Raw genomic sequence first — 24,597 nt, 5'->3', positions numbered from 1 at the left:
CAATTAGTAAGTAGACATGGGGTTTGGTGTCTTGAATATGCTGATGACACTCAACAGTATGTCTCTATCTCATCTGATTTAGGTAACAGTTCAGCACCTCAGACAGTGTCTAGTGGACATTGGGGCTTGGATAAAAGTAAACTGGCTGAGGCTTAATTCAGACAAGACTGAGGTGATGATCAGTTGAGAGAAGAAGCCAGAGGAGATGGAGGTAACACCATCCCCTCCTTGAACTGAAGGAGTACACCCACCATTAGTTAATAGTGTTTACAAATTAGCAGTGTTATTCGAGCCCCTTGTGGTGTTGGATAATCATATCACAGCAGTCATTTAGTCAGCTTTTTACCATCCGCATCGGGCTAGGAGGCTGCAACCTTCTCTTTCAGTTGTGGACCTCGCCACTGTTATCACATGCTTTTGTTGCCTCAGGATTAGTCTACTGCAATGAACTCTACATGGGGCTACATCTTAAGCCATTTGGAGACTTAAGGTGCAGAATGCAGCACTTCTCTTATATAGAGTGGGGCATCTTGCTGGAAACAAATGACACCTGGGCTGCAGTATCTGCACCGGCTTCCCATTGGTCTCTGAGCAAAGTTTAAGGTTTTGATTATGACCTACAAAGCTTTATATGGCCTGGGACTGCCTCTCTTCTGTGCCAAACTGCCACAGCTGTGGTCAGCATAGATGCTCAAGCTAGATCCCCTCATTGTAAGAGAGACAGGGTGGCAGGTAAGGTGTTTCTCTATGAGGGCTCTAAGACTCTGGAACTCGCTCTCCTCACCATACTCTGAAATAGCCCCAACATGGCAACTTTCCAAGTATGCTGCTAAATATGTTTGATAGAGTCTTTGGAGATGGCTCAGGGTACGTTTTCTAGATGGAGAGAAAATAGCTGGCTGGCCAGCCAAATTCCTGTGGAACTGATTTTAAATCTATTGAGGTTTAATCCAATCGTGTTTATTATATAATGAAGTTAGCATTGCTAGAGCTTTGGACAGGCATCCATTTGAAACCCAAACAAAATTAAAATAAATCAAACCACCTGCAAATTTCATTGTAGATGACCCTAAAAAGTAAACAGAAATGTCAGATCCCTGGTTCTAAGAACACCAGTTTAGAACTTAAATTAGCAAGTGACAAGAATCAGAGTCTTTTATTTAGATCACCTGTCTCATAACAGAGTAACCCATCTGCTCAGTCACATAGGCTGCCAAGAATATATCACTCCCAGTGCGTCACACTCTTCACTAGCTCCTTAGTGAACACCAGGTGAAATTCAAGGTTTCAATCCTCATCTTCAAAGCACTGTTGCCCAAGTTATCCATAACAGCCTTACCAGCATGATCATGCCCTTGCATGACAGCTACATTGCACTGGAACAATGGAGTCATTAACTTAAAGCATTGAACTTGTGCATGCAGGAGACCGTCTCAGAAACTGCTCAGGAGTCTCTAACTCGCTGCAGTAAACATCAGAATCACCGTGATAATTAGCATCTTCAGCAACAAAATACCACTTCAAGCAAGCCTTCCCAGAATATCAAACAAATAAAATTATAAAAAGTTCTGTTCCCTGAATAAAGACCTAGACACATTTTCATTTAATAACTTCATTTGGGAATGATTAATTTATTTACCACTATAAAGATAAAGTTCTAATTATGACAATTACATCTTTGCCTGCTCTACCTGAAAAAGGGGGAGACAAGACACCCAGGATCTAGACTACAAAAAAAACAAACAAACCCCATCCTCGAGGTAATTCAGATTACACTTCTGTTCAAAGTAAAATAACTGGTCAGAGCCTCACCAAATTACATCACGATAAATCGTGCAAGACAAATGCACAACCATAGAAAGATTAGACATACCCATTTCTAAAACAAGTAAAAAACAAGAGAGGTGGAATGGATGATCTAACATGCTTTACCACCTCTAACTTTTGGTTTAGACTGGACATTAGGAAAGACTTCCTGTCAGAGTACTTAAGCACTGGAATAAATTGCCTAGGGTGAAACCTACATCACGGGGGATTTTTAAAAGCAGATTAGACAAACACCTGTCAGGGATGGTCTAGATAATATTTAGTCCTGCCATAAGTGCAGGGGACTGAACTAGACGACCTCTGAAGATCCCTTCCACTCATGATTCTGTGATTCATGCAAGACCACCTCTCTGAAGCAAAAAAAAAACAGGTACTACAGTACTTATTGTCAATAGCCAGTTAATAAACTGCAAAAGTTCTTAAACATTTTACAGAGGTGTAAGTGAACATGACACTTCACAGAACAGAAGGCAAGACCTCCTCTGCCCTGAGGAGCTGAACATTTTCCATATATAAACACACACAAGACACTGTAAGACAACAGTGTAGGAGAGGAAGGGTCTGGGGAATAACTAATGACGACAGGACAAGGAGATCTGCACTGAGGAGCAGAGAGGATGCTTATAATACTTAGATTTTTCTGAACATTTTGCATATGTAACTAAACCAAAGTCAGAGGAATGTTAGGAATGAGTAATTTTATAAATTGCGAAGATGGGAAGAGCAGTGAAATCACACAGCAAGTCAGCACAGTGCTAGGATTAGAACCCAAGAGTTTCTGGCTCCCAACATTAAATTCAATCCTCTGGGCCATGCTACCTCTTATGGCCTTTAACCAAATCACATGGTTGATATGGAACATTCACAGATTAAGCCCTATTAAACATACCAGAGCTCTTTCAAAGCCTAAAAGCCTGGGGGGAAATGTGATGCTCTTTTAAACAGCATTTTCTATAGGGAGATGCCAGCAAACTTAACTGAGTTAGCTGAGTCTTTAATACCTTGCTAACTACAAACTGAGTATAATCTTAATACACAAATACACCCTTTCCAGCCAGCAAGGTCATAAGAGATCCAGAAAGAATATTTTTAAATTGAAGGTACATTATTTGAACAAATTATCTTAGTATCTGTCTACAGCTCCAAATATCAAAGTTTCCTCCATTTTACCAAATTAAGATTGCTATTAACTTCATTTCTCTGGACTCTCATTGTAATTTGTACAACTTAAGTTGTTCCATGAGTCCTATACTAGTTTGCAGAAATGCAAAGAGGACTGTGAAACTTTACAGACAGATCTGATTGCGGTTTGAAGATACTTGCCCCTGATGGGCAAGAAGTTTTTTTGTTTTTGTTTGTTTGTTTTGTTTTTTAGTCTTTATATTGATTTATACACTATCTATGGAGCTGAAGAAATTTGTTCTCATCAAATGTGCATGCACAGAACAAGGGAAATAGCCTTTGGCACCTCCCACTTCTCTGAACTAGTGCTTCTCAATCCTAAAGTTAACATACTAACAGCTTCCCCCTACGAGAAATTTGAAAGACTTTTTCCCCCTCTTAAAAAAAGGTCTAAAATAGCCAGCTGAATATACTATAAAACTTTAAAAAAGAAATCCAAGGGCCTTCTGCTCTGTGTTAGGAGACATTTAAAACCATTATGGGGAAGAGTTTCAGTTTACTGCATCATCCTTACGATACAGAAAACTAGTAAGTGATCTTCCTAATGAGGTCAGACAACTAAAACAAGACCACTATTCTGAGGTCCCTCATCAGAAATGTAAATCATAAGACACAGCTAAAACAGTGGTCTCTTAGAAGACAGGGTCTTCAGAGCAGTTATACATGCCACACATGGGATTACAAACACATAAAAGAGTAGCTCTTAATTTAGCATGCCATACTTATGCTACCACAGATCTTCTAGGTCACTTGAGAATGCAACTTTAGCCTGAACACATTAATGATTGAGCCCTCTCAGATCACTCTTCTTCTATGTGGAACTGGTTCCCTTGTAAGACTTCCTAGGGTCAAGATTTGGGACATGATGCACGATGCATTTATTTACATATTCTCTTCCCTGTGAAACTGCTGGACATGATCTCCATGTTTCAGTGGGAGGATGCCTATTTTGGACATTTGGAGTTTTGAGAGTGCCTGAAGCTTGGATGCTATTATGCAGTTTTATCACCATCAGAAGTAGAAATTAAGAGTGTCACGTGATGGAGAGCAGTGGAGTGGAAGTGAATAGTTCTAGGTCCTGGTTTGGCCTGGTAGAAGCAGGAGTGAGTTTTTCTTAAATGTCGGAGGATTAAAAACCGTGTTAAAAACAAGGAAGGGTTAACAAATTACAGCAGGGTTTACAAATAAATAGAAAATAGGCAACAGCAATAATAAAATTTTAAAACCAGAGAAAACCCAGATAATTATTTTTGAAGCCACAGCATATTTTTTATTTAAAAAGGTCAGATTTTTCAAAAGTGCTCAGCACCCAGGATTTCCCAAATCTGACTATTTTAGGTGCTTAAATGGGAGCTATAGGATATCAAACTGCTTTGAAAATCTAGCCCTAAAGCTTTTAAAAAGGGCATTAATGAGAACATTTTAAGAAACTATTTAAATTAAAATGAGAAAATAGATAAAACGCCAACATATGCCTAATATCTGTTCTAAAACTTGACTAATTTATTTATTTTTGTACTCCTGCCTTTTCTTTTTTGGCCCCGATCTTGCAAAAAATTACATTCATAAGTAACTCATGCATGTAAAAAGGTATTCAGGTGCATATTTGCAGGATCAGGGCTTACACTGTCAGCTCTCTGGGGCAGTGACCATCTCTCCCTACGTATCTGCATAGAGTGTAGCACAATGGGCCTCCAATACTAACTGAAGTGTGTGTGTGCAGAAATAATTTAAGTATTTCATTTATTTAGATTTAAAGAGTCAAGTGTACAAAAATGCCTACACAAGTTTAAAGCATCATAACAATTACAAACTCACAATCACTTAAAGTAACTAATATGACATGCTTGAAAAAAGATAGAAGGGCTAATATTATGGATGGGTTACTTTCCCACATACTGTGAGCAGCGTGACAAGGAACATGTCTTTTATAAAATTTTGTATTGGACCCAGATACCATGGTGACAGATACCACAAATCTCTTTGTACAGGATTTCTATATTTTAAAGATTTAATTAAATTTATTAGATAGCACAAAGCTCCAGCTGACTGTAGGGCTCCATTGTACTAGGCACTGTAGAAACTCATAGCAAGAGAGTGTCCTTGTCTCAAAGAACTTACAATCTAAACAGAAAAGGAAGACAAAGGGTGGGAGAAAGGGAATAGTATTACCCCTGTTCCCTCCAATGAGCCTATTCCCATGCTTAGATTTATACATGTACCTAAATATCCTGCTAAATCAGCGCCCTGGTGAGGAAGGATGCCCTGATGGTTAAGGCACTAGACAAGGAGTCCAGAGCTCTGGGTTCAGTTCCTTGCTCTGCTGCAGACTTCCTGTGTGATCCTCAGTAAGTCACTTAACTCTTCTGTGGCACCTCAGTTCCCAATCTTTTGCTTATTCTTTGCATCCCTTTCTCTTAACCTTTTACTGGCTTGTCTATTAAGATTGTAAACTTGGAATCATAAACGATTCTTTGTGACTGTACAGCACCCAGTACAGTGGAGCCCTGATCTCAGTTGGGGTCTCAAGAAGCTACTATAATACAAATTATTTACTGCAGGAATTATGCTACTATTGATAAACTACCAAGCAAACTATCAATATATTCAGTTTGCTGATTCACTTATCAGATCCATTGCGCTACCAAAAATCTTGGGTGTTCTAACCCAACGTAGAGGCTTTGGATCATAGGAGATTTCCAGGAAGAGAAGATATATAAACTTTAGATAAAGATCAGTTTACAACTGGAAGGTTTGAAAAAAAAAAAAAAAATCTCAGCCTAAAAATGAGGTTCTCCTCGCCTCTCTCAGGATCACTCTTCTCCATGGGAGATTCTCCTAGGAAATCTCAGTCTAAAAATGAGGTTTGAAAAATTTCAGCTTAAAATGTATTAATGTTAAGCACTGAAGAGCTGTGAAATGTATCAATTGAGTATACTGCCTACAAAGACAACGTAGTTCAACCTAAGGCCCATGATAAAGGTCCTCTAAATTCACATTTTTCTCGTGTGGTAACATGTTTGTAAAGTTACCATATACGCAGAGAAGCCTTTTTACAGGGGGCAAAATAAAAGCAGGAATGGATGCTGGGTCCTGGTGGTGGTCAGGGTCTCCCCAGAGATGAATGGATTTGCCCCATGTGGTGCTCAGAGGGGGAGGTTGGGCCAGTGGGTCCATGTGCTGAATCCATGATGGGGAGAATGGGAGTCTAGCTCAGCCCTGCTCACTCCACTCCACTTCAGCTGCTCTGGCAACTGCCTGGTTGCCTACTCTCAAAATTCTCAGCATGGTGTCGTCTGTTACTGCCGTCGCTGTGTGGGCCCAACTCTTTAGAACATTAGTGTTCTGCTATTTTGGCATACTGCCCAAATTTTGCTGACAGCACCAGTCATGGAAGAGAATTTTCAATAGTTTATAAATCAGCTAAACATGAATGGAATTTAATGAGACAAAGAAAAGACAAAAGAAAAGGGCTCTCTGACTAATGAATTTCAAAGAACTACTGCAAACACTTGAGGCAATACAGCTGCTTAAGAAAAAGGACACAATCTTTCATAACAGAAATGCTAGGCAACCTAAATATATGGACCACTGCCATCTCCCCTATAGTTACTCCTCTTTGTCGTAGAACTGGTTTACTTTGTATTACCCTTGAGATTACACTGGATAAATGGGATATGTTTATTGCATTCTGCTCTTATTTTAGCTTAACAGTTTAATTATTCAGTGTGGATAGCTTAACCAGTGCCAAATTAATAAACACTAACGGCATAGAAATAAAATATGCATGCTACATTATGAAGGGAAAATAAGATTTTAAGTTCTCTTGAAATCCATTTGAATATTTTCAGCAATTCTATGTCAACAGACTATTCCTCTTAGTGACTTGTTTATAAACATTCTGACCTTCCTTTTAGAGGAATATCTGGAGTGTCTTTCTTCGTTAGTGTACCTAGCCAGTGGAGATTCTAACCTTTCCATTTTTCATCAGGTTTCACCCATAGTTCATAAGAGAGAAGGGCATTATAAGCATTAAGTACATATTTAGCTACTAGCATATAGTATATACTGGTAGTCTATTTTATTTGAATTCTGAATATGCCCTCTTTCAATAATCAATACAAAGACCCACACCACACTGTAAACCTCCCTCTGCTTCAAATTCCCCTTACACTGCTCCAGTCTCTCCCTTCCCCAAATTTACCTCATTCTCTCCCTCACCCCCAAACTCTTAATTTTCTCCTTTAACTGTTCTCTGCACCAGTCTCTTTTCCCTCTTCTATATTCCTGCCTCGTTTACCCTTTCCTCTTTAGCTGCCCCCTAGTGCCTGTCATCTCAGTTGTTTTCTAGCAACTGTCCCATAGCTATCCCCTTAGTACCTTGTCACCTCCTAGTGTCCACCATCCATAACTGTCCTCCACTGATAACTGTATTTCTCCACCATATCAGTGCCCCTCATAGCTCCTCTAGGTCTCTCCCACTAACGAGAGAAAAAAGGAAGTGGAAGCTGCTGCCCTAGCCAGTGCTCTACCCTCATGTAAAAAGTTTAGCCCAGTGCAAGCATGAACCAGAGCTACAAATTCCTGTTTGTCCAACAAAAGGACGTGGAATCCTTTCCACCCATCCACTTCTCCCTCCCATAGCACGAGGCAGCAACTGCCTCCTAGCTATTGAACTATTAATAGCTAATCAGCAGCCAGTAGGAGGAAAGGAAGGAGAAACAATGCTGAGCACTGCTGCAAAAAGCAGCTTCAGAATCTCTCCTCTGCCTCTTCTATTGCATTCCCTCCCTTTTACAGCCTGCCAAGAGTTGGGGGAAAAGTTACTGTTGTCCCACAGTACGAAAGATATTCCCCACTCCTCCCTTGTGATGATGCCCATGCCTGTGAAACTTCATTATCTTCAGTTGGGGTGCACAAGTATGCTGCTGCTGATGCACCAGAGGGAACACATTTCAGTACAGACCGAAGTGAAGTTATATATGTAGAAACAAGGAATGCAGGCCACAGCTACATCCTGGAAAGCAGCGACTCGGAAAATGATTTAGGAGTCAGTTGGCAAACTCGTCAGCAGGCGCTCTGAGAGCAATGCTATGGTAAACAGGGCTTATGTGATCCTTGGATGTTGTAGGAAGGCGCAGTGGCCTTCCTCTGAGCCTGGGCCCGCGGAAGGGCTACAGACACCCAATCAGGCTCTAGACTGGCCGGCAGCCCAGTCTGCCCGGCAACCAGAGAGCTGGGCCCCGATAGGTCCCGCCAGGCGGCCAACCCGGCAGCAGGGGGGCGGAGCCTTAGGGAGGGCGGCAGCTATAAACAGGAGGCCCTGCAGCTCAAAGGGCAGAAGGCTGCCGGCGGAGACAGACGCGCTGCCTCGCCGGCTGCAGCAAGGGGCTGAACCTCGCCAGGCTACTGCCGCAGGTAACCCCCTCCCGGCCTTGTGGCCCCGGCGACCCGCCTCTAAGGCCTGGGTTGGGCCTCCGGGCCCTCTGGACTGGCCGAGGTCTCCAGGCCCGAGGCGCAGGGCCCAGCCTCAGGCCCGCAGCGGCTGGGACGAGAACCAGAGAGCTGGGAGTTCCGTCCAGAAGCTGGTCCGGACCTGGAAGAGCTGCCAGACGCCCAACCCCTGGAGACAGGATCCGACCTGGAGGAGTTGCCGGAGGCTGGACCGTACCCCCAGCCCAGCGACCTGGAGGAGCTGCCCCTCGCTGAGGAGCTTCCAAACCTACCCCCCGTGGACGCCGAAGGACTGACTGGCCTACCCCGTGCGGTGTACCCCGACGACACAGAGGACCCGACGGACATAGGTACCGGGGAACCAGGGGAGGAAGGAGCCCAGGGACAGCCAGAGGCGTGGCTGTACGAGGGGTAACGCCCAGTCGGCGTGATGCAGCAGGAGCCCCGCCGACTGAGTGGCAACCCCGTGCCACTGCTAGGGCCCTGGGCTGGGACGCAGTGGAGTTGGGTGGGCCTGCGTCCCCCTCCCCTCCCCCCTGATCCTTGCCAATCCCCAAAAGGGAATTAGCCTCTGCCGCCCGCTAAACTCGAGCCACTGCTCCTCGCTCGCCCGCCCTGCTTGAGGGCCGGGGCGAAAGACTCCTCGCTCGCCCGCCCTGCTTGAGGGCCGGGGCGAAAGGCTCGCCCGCCCTGCTTGAGGGCCGGGGCGAAAGACTCCTCGAGGGCCGGGGCGAAAGACTCCTCGCTCGCCCGCCCTGCTTGAGGGCCGGGGCGAAAGACTCCTCGCTCGCCCGCCCTGCTTGAGGGCCGGGGCGAAAGACTCCTCGCTCGCCCGCCCTGCCTGAGGGCCGGGGCAAAAGACTAAAAGCCTAACGATCCCCTGTTGTGTAGGAAGGCGCAGTGGCCTTCCTCTGAGCCTGGGCCCGCGGAAGGGCCGCCAGGACTGGACCCGGCAAGAGCCCGTCCTACAGATGTATAAACAAGGAGGTGCAAGCAGGATTAGGGAAGTGATTTTACCTCTGTGGATGGCACTGGTGAGACAGATACTAGTGTACCGTGTACAGTTCTGGTGTCCATATTTTAAAAAGGGTGTTTAACAATTAGAGAAGGTCCAGTTGAGAACCACAAAAACGATTCCACAGCTGGAAATAAAAGCCTTACAGCAAGAGACTTACACAATTTGATCAGTTTAGATTATCGAAAAGACAACCGAGATGACTTCGTTATAGAGCACAAGAGCCATCCTGATGAGAAAACACCGGGTGCGAAAGGGATTTTTAATATAGTGGAGAAACAAATAATGGCTGGAAGTTAGAGCAAAACAAACTCAACTTAGAAATAAGGCACACATTTTCAAACAAACAGTGAGGCTGATTAACCATTAGAACAAATCATCAAAGGAAGTAGTGGATTCTCCAACTCTTGAGGTCTTCGGATCAACAATGGATGTCTTTCTAGAAGATATGCTTTCTCTAAACAAATTCTTAGGTTTAGTACAGGGGTGAAATGTAATATCCTGTGATAGACAAGAAGTCAGACTAGATGATCTAATGGTCCCTTCTGGCCTTGAACTATAAATCTATACATCTTTTTGTTGCTTCCTAATAGCCCCAACTGCAGCAGCTCCAAAAGCTTCATGCATCAAACATGGAGCAAAAGAGGCTGAAGGTCAGTGAACAAGTAAAAGCATTGAGGCTCTTAGGATTCCAAAGCCTCTGGCTCTCCTCCCTTTTACCTAGGTTTTCATTTTTAAGTGTCCCTTTTATTCGTGTAGCTGAGAGAAGCTGAAGGAAGTTCTTTCTGTACTGATGTCCCATTTGAGCACTGGTTCTGAAGCCTTCATTAGACAGACTGCTTGTTCAGTACTACCAAATTATTTCCACACATGCTACTTGCTGAACTTTTTCTTGTTATATGAAGACGATTTTCTGGACAAATGCACCATGAAACCAATGATCTACCTGAAATACATCAATGATATTTTCATCCTTTGGACAGAGGACTTGAACTACATTTCCACCACAACTTCAACAACCACCACCCATCCATTAAACTCTCTCTGGAATATTCCCACACTAGCATCAACTTCTTGGACACCACCATCAGCTACAGCAATGGAAGCCACAGATAACCATCTGCAAAAAATCCCTTGGGTCACCACACCTACCTTCACGGGTCCACTGACCCGCTCCAAACGCACCAAGAAATATTATCCACAGCAAGGCACTTGGATAACACAGAATATGCTCCGAGGAGAAAGACAGGGATATACACCCAAAATACACTCAAAACTGCCTTTACCAAACAAGGACACTCCACCAGAGAAGCAGACTGCATCACTGAATGGGCCATCCAAATACCCCGAAAGACCCTGTTTCAATACAGACATAAAATTCTCTCCAACTGCACACCCCTACTTATCACCTACCACCCGACACTGGAACCCATACGGGATATCATCGAACACCTACAACCCATATTGAACGGGGACTCCATCCTGAAAGAAATCTTTCCAGAACCCCTTCTTCTGGCCTTCAAACAACCCCCAACCTTTCCATCAACAAGGTCCCCACAGACCGGGACACACCAACTCAAAATGGCACCAGATGCAGAACCTCCAGACATATCTCCCCTGCTACAACCATCAACACTCCAACACTGCACAACACACTTTTCAAGATCCATGGGCCCTAAGGCTTATCACATGTGACATATCTCATCCAGGGCACTAACTGCCCCAACAACAACTATATGGGTGAATCCAGACAGACAATGACTGTGCTCTTGAATGAACTCAGAGGAGTATCATAAAAGACAAAGATATCATCACCTGTGGGCAAACACTCTTCACAAGGCGATCACTCAATATCTAACATTTCAGCCCTCATCCTCAAAGAAAACTGCACAATCCCTTCAGAAGACAAGCCTGGGAGATTAAATTCATAACTTTGCTAGATACTAAAAATCATGGTCTTACTAAAGACACTGGTTTTATGGCTTATTACAACAATCTGTAAGCCACTAATCCCTTTTTTGGTCTTATGACTAATGGTCTGTTAACACCCCACATCAATTTAAATGGTCCCTTAGAATATGTGCTAACTATTTTTAATAAACTATCTGTTCAACACTGTATTTCGCTGTGATACTCTGTACCCTTCTTGGACCTGAACAAAAGCTCAGTGTAGCTCTAAAGCTTGTCTCTCACCAAAAGAAGCTGGTTTAACAACAGATATTACCTCACTTACCTTGTGGGTTATTCTGCTGTTGAAAAATAAAAACCTCTTCCCCCTTCTCTACTCTGAAAGGTATTTGAGATTGAGAGGCCAATATATTTCACATTCTCCCAACAAAAGCACTTCAAAGTCCAGTAGAACTTCAGCATCTGAAATCTGATTATTAATGCAAGCAACACTCTAACACAAGCATGACAAATTTTGTAACTAACAGATCACACATTTAATCATATACTAGTAATATGAGTGTTTGGGGGAACTTACCTCTTTTTCGGTATCTCTAGATATACAGGTCCACTGGTTTTCCTTCACACTGTATGCCCAGAAGTCAGCCAGATCCTGAGTTCCATCCCAGCCACCGAACAAATAAACAGTTTCTACAAAAATGGAAGAACATATACATTTTTAAAAGCACAAAACCAGTTAATCTGAATGTCTTGAAGAGACAGGATTTTAAACATATTTATGAGCTACCTAGAATGAAAAGACAGCATGCATTAATCACTTTCTAAGTGGACTTGGAAACTGGTACTAATTTCAAGTCAGTTCCTTTTTTAACGCAATTCTCTCTCACCTGTGAATTGAAAAAGCAATTGGAAGGTGGTGGTTTATTTAATGATTTAGGTTTTGAGACTGGCTTGACGCAGCCCCCTTAGATATATAGCCATTTTCTAGCCTCTTCTGATTTTATTTATGATGTCTGTCTATTTCAGAAGGGAGAATCAAATCCATTACTTCACTGTATAAGTACCAAAGGAAAGGACAAAAATCAACTAATATTCATGTTCAGCATACCGTACCTAAGTACAGTTATTCAATAGGGTGTTGGGATTTTGCATTGGATGTGGTGTGGGCTATCAACTAAAACCCAAGATTGGGTTCTCTTCCAAGCTACGCTAGATTTGCTATTTGACATTGACTCAGTTACAAACGTTCTAGTTTAGTCTGCCCTTCTGTAAAACAGATATACTTCCCCTAACTGTGAGGTAATTACAATTTATGAATTGCTCTGACTGTGACAAGTGAGGAAAGGGATTTGCCTAAGGCCACTCAAACAAGTTAGTAGCAGAGCCAGAAAATTCCATGACGTCAAGTTCCAAGCCCATTCCTCCAGAAGCTAAATGTTAGAATTAGAGGCAAATTATGACCCCACCAACCAATTAATACTCAAAGTAATGGGCTCCAACAGGTGTCCCAGCCACTCATGCTCAGCTATAACTGAATGAAGCTTTGGGGTGTGGGAGGTAGTCTCTGCACAAAGGAGAAGTGAAAACATCTCAATGCGCTGACAGGAAGAGGAGTAGGAAGCAGCTGGTGTACTGGCTTGGTAGCTTTTAAGTCTCAGATCTTCTTAAAAAAATTTGTTTTTAATACCAAAAAGCAATAGATCAGTGAACTATAATTCAAATTTATTTTTCTCAAAGCTTAACAGTATTTCTAAAGGTGGTGAAGGGGGGAGGAGAGGAAAAATAGCTTTCAAAACTCTTGAAGTTTTCACTTAAAGTACTTTTCTTAAAAAATTATGAACTAATTTAGTATGACGACTGTCTGCCAACTTTCAATCCGGTACCAATTAAACAGCACAGTTTAAAATGTGATATAGAATTTAAATGGCTATTGACCCTTGTCTATAATTGTGCTAGTGGGCACCACCATGAAAAGGTTACCCTGGTTCATTAACTTTAATTACCCTTCCTCTTCAGGGCTCCCAATGTTCCTTGTGAAGAGCAAGTCCTTTTGTGCACATAAATTCTCACAGTTCACAAAACCCACATTACCACAACAGCTTCATTGATAGCTGAGGAAAATAAAAGATTTGGCACAGACCACGTATCCTATTGGGTCTCTGCCAAAATGTCATGCCTGCCCGTGAAGGCTTTGTTGACCCAGTTGAAGTTTAATAGCAAACCTGAATGAATCTAATGAAAGCTAAACCTTTTTATCTACCTAAAAAGCTGGTAAAATGAAATAATCTTGCAAGCATTCAAGAGGAGTAAAATATCACAAAGTATTTGCCAATTGTAAGCACCTCAGTACTTACAAGTGGTAATGATGAGATAAATGTACACAAATAATGTCACATTTACTTTAATCTTACCGCTACATTCCGGCTCAGCAATAATGGTCCATCATTACCCAGTCCAGAATGACACATTTCTTCCCTTTCTACTGGCTTTTTAACAGATGCACAAAATAAAACCCAACATCTTTTATAATTTATGGTATTGCCTGCACATAATTTTTGTACTGTAATTTATTTAGAAGGACATCAGTATTTCCCAATGCACAAATGTATATGTTGCCAAGAGATTCATGGTTACTTGTATTTTTTTTTTTTTTAAATAGTTTCTTCTAATGTTTGCAACTATTCTTCCAGGGTTTAAGTAAAATGTATTTTTATATTTCACTTACAAATCAAGAGTCACTCAATTTTGCAGTGACTGTTTCACTTCCTTGCCCTCTTTATATATGTGCACTATTCCACCATCAAATTAGGTATTTGTAACATCCTCCATAACATTGGGCTTGCCATTAAGTCATCAACTTTTATTACATTTATAGCCTCTGCCATACTTCATTTATCTCCTGTTCCCAGCATAACAAAATACTACAGTGTTTCCAATACCACAGTGTGTTAACAATTAGTAAATGCTGATGATTATGCTGTACTGGCTGTCCAACAAAGCAATCAACATCTGTTTTCCCTAATCACACTTACACATACAGCTACTATGCCTATGATTGCAGCAAAAACATTTCCACAGGATCCAAGCCTCGTGATGGAGGACAAAGTCTGGTGAATGCATATGGAGTAATCTGATGGTGATACTGACCTTCTTAAGCCTTGACTTAGGCAACATATACTACTTACAGGTACAGTGGTTGCACTTTGAAACTTCCAGTTTACCTTCAGAAAACACAACACTGGTATTAGTGGTATTTGGAATTTTAAGTAAATGGACTAGCTAGTCAGGACAGGGACCACGTGTTCCTATGTGTTTGAAGACTGTCTAAAGCAATGAAGCACCAATTCCAATTTAGACCTTTTGGTAATCCAGTAAAATTAACATTAAACAGTAAAAAAAAAAGGTAATATTTGTCCCAAAAGTACAAATGGCAAAAAGAAGCTTTACATGCAGCCATTATGGGGAAACAATTCAATCTCACAATGATTTGAGAGACAGAGGGAGAGAAGATAAAATTAATCCATCCCCGGTGGTGCTATTCTGATAATACAAGTTACAACATGAAAATTCAGAAGTGCAGGTAGTGGCAAACGTTATTTTCACTCAATTCTTCAGGTACTTCGATACAACTGAGAGTCAGACAGTATTCCAGGACAAGCTCCGCAATTCTGATGCAGTGCTCCAACCTCTGTGCCCAGCACGGCTCACTGCAGCCTTATTGTTCTGCCCTACGTGATTAAAAAAAATCACTAAAAGTATTAATTCTAAGATGGTGCAAAAGACCTATAGCCATATACCAGACTAGGAACAAAGCAAGGAACCCTATATTCTCACGCCTTTCACTTGCTCCCTCAGAACTCTCAAGCCGACCAACCAAAGAAATACATAAAATAGCAAATGTCCAAGTTAAAGTTGTTGTATTCAAATACTAAGGAACAACGTGACTTTTCAAGGTTGCGTGCTGTTTCCATTAAGCTGCTTTTCTACACATCAAGTATTTGTACTTTGACCAAGACTATCAATTTTGCATGCAAGAAATGAAAGGAAGCCCTACTGTGTATCAAAGTTAAACAGAAGACTGATGCAATATCAGCTTGCATAGTAGATATTTTTCTACCATGTATCTGAGATGTGAACAATCCTTCTTAGTACCAGGATCGCACCAAAAATGTGATAAACACTGCACAGACATACAGGAAAATGATCTGTGCCCCACAGATTACAATCTGAAGACTAAAAATGAACAGGGGAGAAAGGAGCACTGTCTTATTGTTTCCTTATGCTCCCGTGTCTGTAACCACCTCCTATCTCGTCTTATACTTAGACTGTAAGCTCTTTGGGAAAAGGTGCCATCATTTTTCCCCTGGGTGTACACAGCACAATGAGGTCCTCCCACAATACAAATATACTAATAACATACAAGAAAAGTGATCAGAGAGAGTAGACAAATCAAATTAGCTTACTTTTTTTTTTAAATGTCATTTCTTTCAGGCATTGCAATGGGTACTGAGGTTAAATCTGAACAAAGAAAGGGCACTGGCCTGGCATATCAAGGTAATCAAGCTCCCTCTCAATTCTGTCTTTTACCATTCATGGCCTCAAATTTAGAATATGTTCAGGTCAACCAGTGAACATTTGCAAGAGGCTATAGCACTGTTACATCCATCCAAAGCCCTTATCAGATATAATTTGGAGGTTAGAATTCCTTACTGTTCTTGCCATGCCCAAAACTCAAAATGTAAGTATTTCTTAGAAGAAACTATATTCAAGAGCACTTCTAAATTCCTTATTCTGGCAAAAAGGCAGTCCCTAAGGGTATGTCTACCCTAGAAACGCAAGTCGACCTACATTAGGTAAACTGTGGTGGTTCATGGCCAAACTCCCCTCCTTGGGTTGGTGGTGTGCACACTCACCAGGAGCGCTTCCAGCAACCTAAGACAAGCATTGTGGGGAGCCGAGAGCCCAGCTGCCTCACAAGCTTCCGGCAGGCTGACCCATCCCCACCCCTTCTCTCTCTCTCTCCCCGTTTCCTGCTGGGAGCTGGGGGAAGCCATCCAGGCTTCTTCCCCCTGGGGTGCTGGGTCTTGCCCCAGCTCCCAGCCAGGAGCAGGGTCCATTCTCCACCAGCTAGTCTCCAGAGGAACATGGGGCAGCTGGTTTCCGGCTGCCCAGCTTTCTTGTCAATTTCACGGCTTCTGCTGTGAAATTGACAGGACAGCCAAAGCCCATGTAAGGGACACACTGTCTATACAGATACTGCTTTGACCTAACTGCACCGACATAAGCCTCACGCCTCTCGTGGAGATGGAATTATGTCGGTGTAGTAGGGCACTTACATCAGAGGAAGGGTGTAGTATAGACACTGACAATCAGGTCGATGCAAGCTGCCTTGTGTCGACCTAACTGTGTGGTGAAGACCAGCCCTAAGAGATCCATACTGCTCTCCCTCTTTCTTCCCTTACTCTGAACACTGCTATCTCCAACAACTCCTTTTCCCACGAGTGCAAGAAGCTGCCAGACTACCACTACTCTGTCCATCCTTTAACACTATGCCTCAATCCACATACTACCTACCAAAGTCTTTCTAACCTTCCCTTTTTCAGAAAAGAATTTAGTAACCCCCATCACTTGCTACAACAAATCAGTCAGACCTTCTGTCTCCAGAGAATTTGTGCATATTATGTTTATGCTTTGCAGCCATTTTTCATGTCACTATTAGTCTGCATGAAAGATTGCACTCCTCACCTGAAGTGTAAATCTAGGGCAATGTAACTAGATATCATACTAAGACGACTGTGTAAAATGTTCAAAAATGATTAAGTCTCAGAAATCTAAATCACACTGAATAAATGGGATTTAGGCACTTTTCAAAATTTCACCATTCACTTTTTACAATATACTACAGTGCATTTAATAGCACTGGTACTTATGAAGCACAGATCAAATTAAAACTGAACTAGAATTGTCAAAACAAACATTGTAATGAGTTACCCTTGCTCTTTCATTAAGTTTGTCACTTGCTAACTCCCAAGACTCGCAATATGGCTCCCTCAGACAGTTTGAATTAGCTAGATTCTATTGTACTGAAGAGTAAATCAGTAGGTTCACTCATACGTCATAAGATACCAATGAAGTGGTTCCCTCCCCTCCTCCAATTCTCTCAATATGCTTACCAACTTCTCAATACTGTGTAGGCTAACAAAAGCTACCCAGGGTAAATACTTCAAGAACAGACAATTGGGGATAGGGAAAGATTAATGTTTAGTCACATTAATTGTTATAGTAATGGAATCAAATGAACAAACAGTGCTTCTCTCAACACCTTTGAGGATACCTTAGGCTCCCTTCTTTTCCCCTCAACTAAATCAACTCATGTCTTATTCTCAGCTTTCGAGTAAGCATCTTGAGACGGAAGCACTTTTATCTGAGTAAAAGCAGCTTCTCTCCCTCCATCAACTTAAGCCTCCCATCTGCCTCCACTGTCTGTCTCCCCACCCCCAACCTTGGTATCATCTTTTGCTATTTTTCCCATAATTCTTTTGTCTTAATCTGACTCTCATATCTCTGTGGCATTGCCCATGTATTCCGCTGCCTTGATTCCGCCTCTGCTGAAACCTTTAACTAGGCCTTCATCTCTGGTCAGCTGACTATTGCAACTCCCTTTCCATTGACCTTCCCACTGCTTAGCTACCTAGAAATAGTGTAATTTGCCTCTCTTGTCTCATATAAAATGGTGGGCCTTCCTGAAGGACAGCTTGACTTCGCTGCCATGGGAAACAATGGGAGGTGGTCATTTTCCAAGAGTATAGTTCTTTGTGGAATTTGGTGAAGGAAACTATAGAGAAGCAGATGAACAAAGAAGCTTCCACTCATAACGTTGGGGGAAAATTACCATTAATCCCAATGTAGCCTCTACACGAGATTTCATGGAGTCTTACCTATGTGATATTCAAAGGGTCTATTTTATTTATTTGAGATCGTTAGGGGGAAAAAAGTACAGCAACACAGGCTGCTACATTTCATAAAGAGCCTTTTAAAATATATTTCAACTTCTAAACCCATTAATGAATTTACTTGTAAATCAGAACATTCATTCTGTACCCCAGAAGCAAGTGTTGTAATTTGGGGGACAATACAATGTATGCTTCATAAATAAAATGTCTAAATTCCTGCTTTTAGTGCAAAACTCAACTCAGCTTTAACTATGGAACTGCAAGGAGCACTTCCATGACAAAGTGTGCATTGTATTCCTCTTAAAGACAAGCCGTTATTCCTTAAAACCTATATTTGGCATCCTGACATTAAGTGGCACACGTCTTTCTTTTGAAATGCTGTTGCTATGCTGAACCTGCCTCCCATTTGCTCAATAAAAGGCTTACAAAGCATGATTAAAGAAATTTTGATAATGGTACCAGTGGTAGATATCCGAATCCTCTTACAAAATGCATCAAGGCAATGAGTCTGCTACTTGCAACTCTGTTCAGCTGGGAACGCCGCACTGAAATCAAAGCCTGCACTCTTGTTTGGGTATTTTGCCAGAAGCTGCATAAGTAAGAAGGTATTGTAGTTCTGTTACTGAACTAGGCAGAGCACTTACCTCTAACGTCATTGGGTGTTTATCCATGTTTCCTTATATCAGAGCTTCCTAAATAGAGCCCTAACTTTCTTTCCCTAAAGGTACAGAAAACTCTCCTGTGTCCCACAAAAAAAAAAAAAAGTTATTTAAAAATAGGCCCATCTTGCAGAAAAAATGGAAATGGCGCACACTACATTGTGTTTTATAACTGTGGGTGTATAATGTAACTGTCCCTGATCTAATTCAAGCTTAACCTGGTTAATGAATATACTTCTATATTCAGATAGAGATGTAAGAGTGACTGCTGAGGTGTTCTGTATTTGATTGGAATACACGCTGATCCTGAAAAGATCTCTTACCTTAAGACTACAGTTATCTTCCTCAGGAAGGACAGTATGGGTTATAGCATGAGCAGCAGACCTTTTTGGACCATGCATAGACTATATTCTTAGGATACAGAATTGAGGTGCCCGTCCCCTCTATCACCCTCCAATGTGTGTAAAAAAAAAAAAACCCAAAACAGAAAAAGCAGCACTATACAAAAAGAATAAAGTCATTTTAGCCTCCAGCTTCATTGGGAACATAGCATTACAGCAGTCCAACTTGTCGGCACCTAGCAGTTTTAAAAACATTTTTAGTATCACCTAATTACCTTAAAGGAGAGGTAACCTAGTAACTAACAGAATCTTTGATTAACACGTTAATGTATTTATCCCCTTCATCGCCACCCATAAAAAAGGTAGTCTATTCCCAGAAACACTTGTCAGAGGGCAGTGTTAGTGTTGGCTTGTCCAGTATGATTGAATTGTTAGAAGCAACATATCAACATCATACTTGTCCCAACAGGATAACATAAGCTTTGGCATTCTATTTTAAGCCTGTGAACAGTGAAGTCTTTCACTTATGCTGGTTCATTTTTACTGGAGACTAAGCGAGAGCAGAATTGTATATAATCTACAAAATCATAGTTGAAAGCTGCACAGGGTTAGGCCTGGGCATCAGGGAATTGAGGTTTGTTCCTGACACTAACTTACTGTGAGACATGGAGCAAGCCACTTAATCTTTCCCTACCTCAGTTTTTACAGATGGTAATGAAGTATGAAACTGGAGATAAGCCAGTTGAGAGTCTCTGGGTTAAGCTTAGAAGCAAGAACAATAAGGGTGATATCATGGTGGGTGTCTGTTATAGACCACCAAACCAGGAGGACGACGTAGATGAGGCTTTCTTCAGTCAACTAGGGAAAGTTTCCAGTTCACAGGACCTGATTCTCATGGGGGACTTCAATCACCCTGACATCTGCTGGAAGAGCAATACAGCAGAGCACAAACAATCCAGGAAGTTTTTGGATAGTGTTGCAGACAACTTCCTGGTGCAAGTGCTGGAGCAACCAACTAGGAGCCGTGCTTCTCTTGACCTGCTGCTCACAAACAGAGAAGATTTGGTAGGGGAAGTAGAAGTGGGTGGCAGCCTAGGCAGCAGTGACCATGAGATTGTCGAGTTCAGGATCCTGACAAAAGGAAGAAAGGAGAACAGCAAGATACGGACCATGGACTTCAGAAAAGCAGACTGACTCCCTCAGGGAGCTGATGGGCAGGATCCCCTGGGAGGCTAATATGATGGGGAAAAGAATCCAATAGAGCTGGCTGTATTTTAAAGAAACCTTATTGAGGGCACAGGAACAAACCATCCACATGTGCAGAAAGAATAGCAAATATGGTAGGCGTCCAGCTTGGCTTAACAAAGAAGTCTTTGGTGAACTTAAACGCAAAAAAGAAGCTTACAAGAAGTGGAAGCTTGGTCAGATGACTGGGGAAGAGTATAAAAACACTGCTCGAACATGCAGGAATGAAATCAGGAAGGCCAAAGCACAACTGGAGTTGCAGCTAGCAAGGGACGTGAAGGGGAACAAGAAGGGTTTCTACAGGTATGTTACCAACAAGAGGAAGATTAGGGAAAGTGTGGGCTCCTTACAGAATGGGGGAGGCAACCTAGTGACAGAGGATGTGGAGAAAGCTGAGGTACTCAATGCCTTTTTTGTCTCTGTCTTCACAGACAAGATCAGCTCCCAGACTACTGCACTGGGCGGCACAGAATGGGAAGGAGGTGAACATCTGGCAGTGCTGAAGGAACAGGTCCAAGACTATTTAAAAAGATTGGACATAATCAAGTCCATGGGGCCAGATGCAATGCACCCGATGGTGCTGAGGGAGTTGGCTGATGTGATTTCAGAACCATTGGCTATTATCTTTGAAAGCTCATGGCAAAGGGGGAGGGAGGTCCCTGATGACTGGAAAAAAGCAAATATAACATCCATCTTCAAGAAAGGGAGGAAAGAGGATCCAAGGAACTACAGACCGGTCAACCTCACCTCAATCCCTGGAAAAATCATGGAGCAGGTCCTTAAGGAATCCATTTTAAGGTACTTGGAAGAGAGGAAGGTGATCAGGAACAGTCAACATAGATTCACCAAGGGCAAGTCATGCCTGACGAACCTGATTGCTTTCTATGATGAGGTGACTGGCTCTGTGGATGTGGGGAAAGTGATGGACGTGATATACCTTGACTTTAGCAAAGCTTTTGATATGGTCTCTCATAATATTCTTATTAGCAAGTTAAAGAAGTATGGGTTGGATGAATGGACTATAAAATGGATAGAGAACTGGCTAGAGCATAGGACTCAACGAGTAGTGATCAACGGCTCCATGTCTAGCTGGCAGCTGGTCACAAGCGGAGTGCCCCAGGGGTCAGTGCTGAGGCCGGTTTTGTACAACATCTTCATTAATGATCTAGAGGATGGGGTAGATTGCACCCTCAGCATGTTTGCAGATGACACTAAGCTAGGGGGAGTGGTAGATACCCTGGAAGGTAGGGATAGGATATAGAGGAACCTAGACATAGTGGAGGATTGGGCCAAAAGAAATCTGATGAGGTTCAACAAGGACAAGTGCAGAGTCCTGCACTTTGGATGGTAGAATCCCATACACAGCTACAGACTGGGGACCAATGAGCTAGGCAGTAGTTCTGCAGAAAAGGACCTGGGGTTACAGTACATAAGAAGTGGGATATGAGTCAGCAGTGTGCCCTGGTTGCCAAGAAGGCTAATAGCATATTGGGCTGCATTAGTAGGAGCATTGCCAGCAGATCGTGGGAAATGATTATTCCTCTCTATTCGGCATTGGTGAGGCCGCATTTGGAGTAGTGTGTCCAGTTTTGGACCCCCCACTACAAAAAGGATGTGGACAAGTTGGAGAGAGTCCAGCGGAGGGCAACAAAAATGATTAGGGGCTGAAGCACAAGACATATGAGGAGAGGCTGAGGGAACTAGGCTTGTTTAGTCTGCAGAAGAGAAGAATGAGGGGGGATTTGATAGCAGCCTTTAACTACCTGAAAGGGGGTTCCAGGGAAGATGGAGCTAGGCTATTCTCAGTGGTGGCAGATAACAGAACAAGGAGCAATGATCTCAAATTGCAGCTGGGGAGATCTAGGTTGGAAATTAAAAAAAAGTTTTTTCACTAGGAGGGTGGTGAAGCACTGGAATGGGTTACCTAGGGAGGTGGTGGAATCTCCATCTTTAGAGGTTTTTAAGCTGCGGCTTGACAAAACCCTCGCTGGGATGTTTTAGCTGAGGTTAGTCCTGCTTTGAGCAGGGCATTGGACTAGATGACCTCCTGAGGTCCCTTCCAACTCTATGATTCTATGACTCTAAGAATGTCAATCTTTGAAAAGCTCTTGGATCACGTGATGAAAAGTGCTTAGCGTAAATTATCTCCCTCTTGTCCCCAGGAGCTATGTGATAACAACTGAGCGAGCAGGGAAGGCGTATGTTCCTTTCTTCCCTTTTCCATTAACATTAAACATGCTTGAGGCTGCCCAGTGAGTAGCTTCAGTTTGTAAAACATCCCCAAGCCATGCCTCGCCAAATTCCTACAGCCTCCAGAAATGCTGCACAAGCACAAAAGGAAGCCTGGGCAGCCACTAGTAGAAGCAGCAAGTTTTGTAATACAAACAGTACCAGGAACCTTCCTGGACTTCTCATGAGCCAAATTAAATATCAGAAACACCCAGAGGTTCCTCATGAGCAAAACAAATACCACATTAAACGTATTGACTTTGCATGCCCAGAAGCAAAACTGAGTACAGCCTCCCAAGAAGCCTATAGGGACTCTCTTCTCCAGAGCTGTAAGAACAACCCAAAGTTACCCGCTGTTCCTAGAAGGCATAAAGCTTGGGGGGGTGGGGAGGTGGGGTCAAATTGACTAAAAGAATGGGAGGAAGTCCAGCTTTCCCAGAAAACAAAGTACATGTATTTGATTTAGTGAGTTACTTGCTAGTCAGTTTAAGAAATTGGAAAACTGACCTCATTTCACTGCCTTATTTAATATCAGAATGATCTCATAGGTGAAAGCCTGAGCTAGTCAACTTGCTCTGGGTTCCTGAGTGCTGAAAGAGTAAGGAGGAAGGATCACACTTACAAATGCATTCAGTACTAAAAGGTTAACTACATTTCATGTCAAAATGCATACATCCCTCTTATTTGTATCAGTATCACTCCTGCTGCTTTGAAATAAGCGTTCGATCTTGATAACTATGTTCTATAGCCACTAGAGTGCGCTTCACAGCTTTCATTTCACATGGTAATACTTCTCTCAACAACAATCTATAACAACGCAAATTTACCCTCAGATCTTCCTCAGACTCTTCTCTCTCCAAGAAGAATATTTGCTAGCCTCATATAAATGGAGTACTTCCTCTGAGGCAATAATTGCATATTGGATGACAAAGGTCAACAACTTTATCAAACCAGGAAACCATAACAAAAGTTAATGGAGAACAAGCAAATTATTCTGAAATAATACCCCTCACGCCCACGCATCTCAACTTGCTACTGCCTTCTGTTCCCCATCTATACACCCACAACCAACATGGCCACCTTCAACTCCGCCCAAATTTTCAATAATCCCCCATTCCTCCTTGCACCTTAAAGGGTATGTCCCACTGCAGCTGGGAGTGTGATTTGCAGCTTGCACAGGTATATCCATGCTAGCTTTAATCTAGCTAGCTTGCTAAAAATAGCAGTGAGGAGTGGCAAGCAACATGAATGAGTACCTACCCAGAGGGATAAAACAAGATTATGCAGCTTGCACTTCAATGTCCTCACTGCTACTTTTTTTAGCAAGCTAGCTAGATTAAAACTAATGCACATACGCCTGCACAAGCCACAAATGGCAGCCGCAGAGTAGATGTATCCAAAGGCATGGTACTTCTCCCTCTCTCCCCATTAAGTCACCTTATTATTACATTGTATTAATCGTCTAGGTTAGGTGGGGAAAGGGTTAGAAACTATGTTTGTTAGGAGTATTTGAATAAAGAGTTGAGGGAAACACAAGGTCTGCTGACTGGTAAACACAAGTGAAGATATGTAATAAAATACACCGACAAACTATCAAGATATGGTCAATTAGTACCCTGACCATCCTACTTGTACCCCCTTTCCTCTACCCTTGGACAGACTACATTCTTTGGAGCAGGGACTGTACTCTTCTTGTATGTTTACATGGAACCTAACACTTTTTTTTTCTCCATAGCAGTGCTGACAAAGTACCTATGTGTTAAGGATTTGTGTATTTATTGCAA

The 24,597-nt window shown here is 42.4% G+C and overlaps 1 protein-coding gene across 2 annotated transcripts in view; it reads right to left on the bottom strand.

The window, feature by feature from the left end:
- Positions 1 to 24,597, bottom strand: part of MKLN1 (muskelin 1) — a 158,847-nt gene that overhangs the window by 58,192 nt on the left and 76,058 nt on the right. For both annotated transcript variants that reach the window (XM_067534992.1, XM_067534993.1), the window contains one exon: positions 11,964 to 12,076. In XM_067534992.1, the coding sequence (XP_067391093.1) occupies positions 11,964 to 12,076 (113 nt within the window). The remainder of the gene's footprint in view (positions 1 to 11,963; positions 12,077 to 24,597) is intronic.

Source organism: Emydura macquarii, unplaced genomic scaffold, assembly GCF_026122565.2.
Source record: "Emydura macquarii macquarii isolate MOO-44397 ecotype Brisbane River unplaced genomic scaffold, CSIRO-AGI_Emac_v2 contig_3470, whole genome shotgun sequence".
In the NCBI taxonomy this organism is placed as follows: Eukaryota; Metazoa; Chordata; order Testudines; family Chelidae; genus Emydura; species Emydura macquarii.
This window is presented reverse-complemented; position numbering and strand designations above follow the sequence as displayed.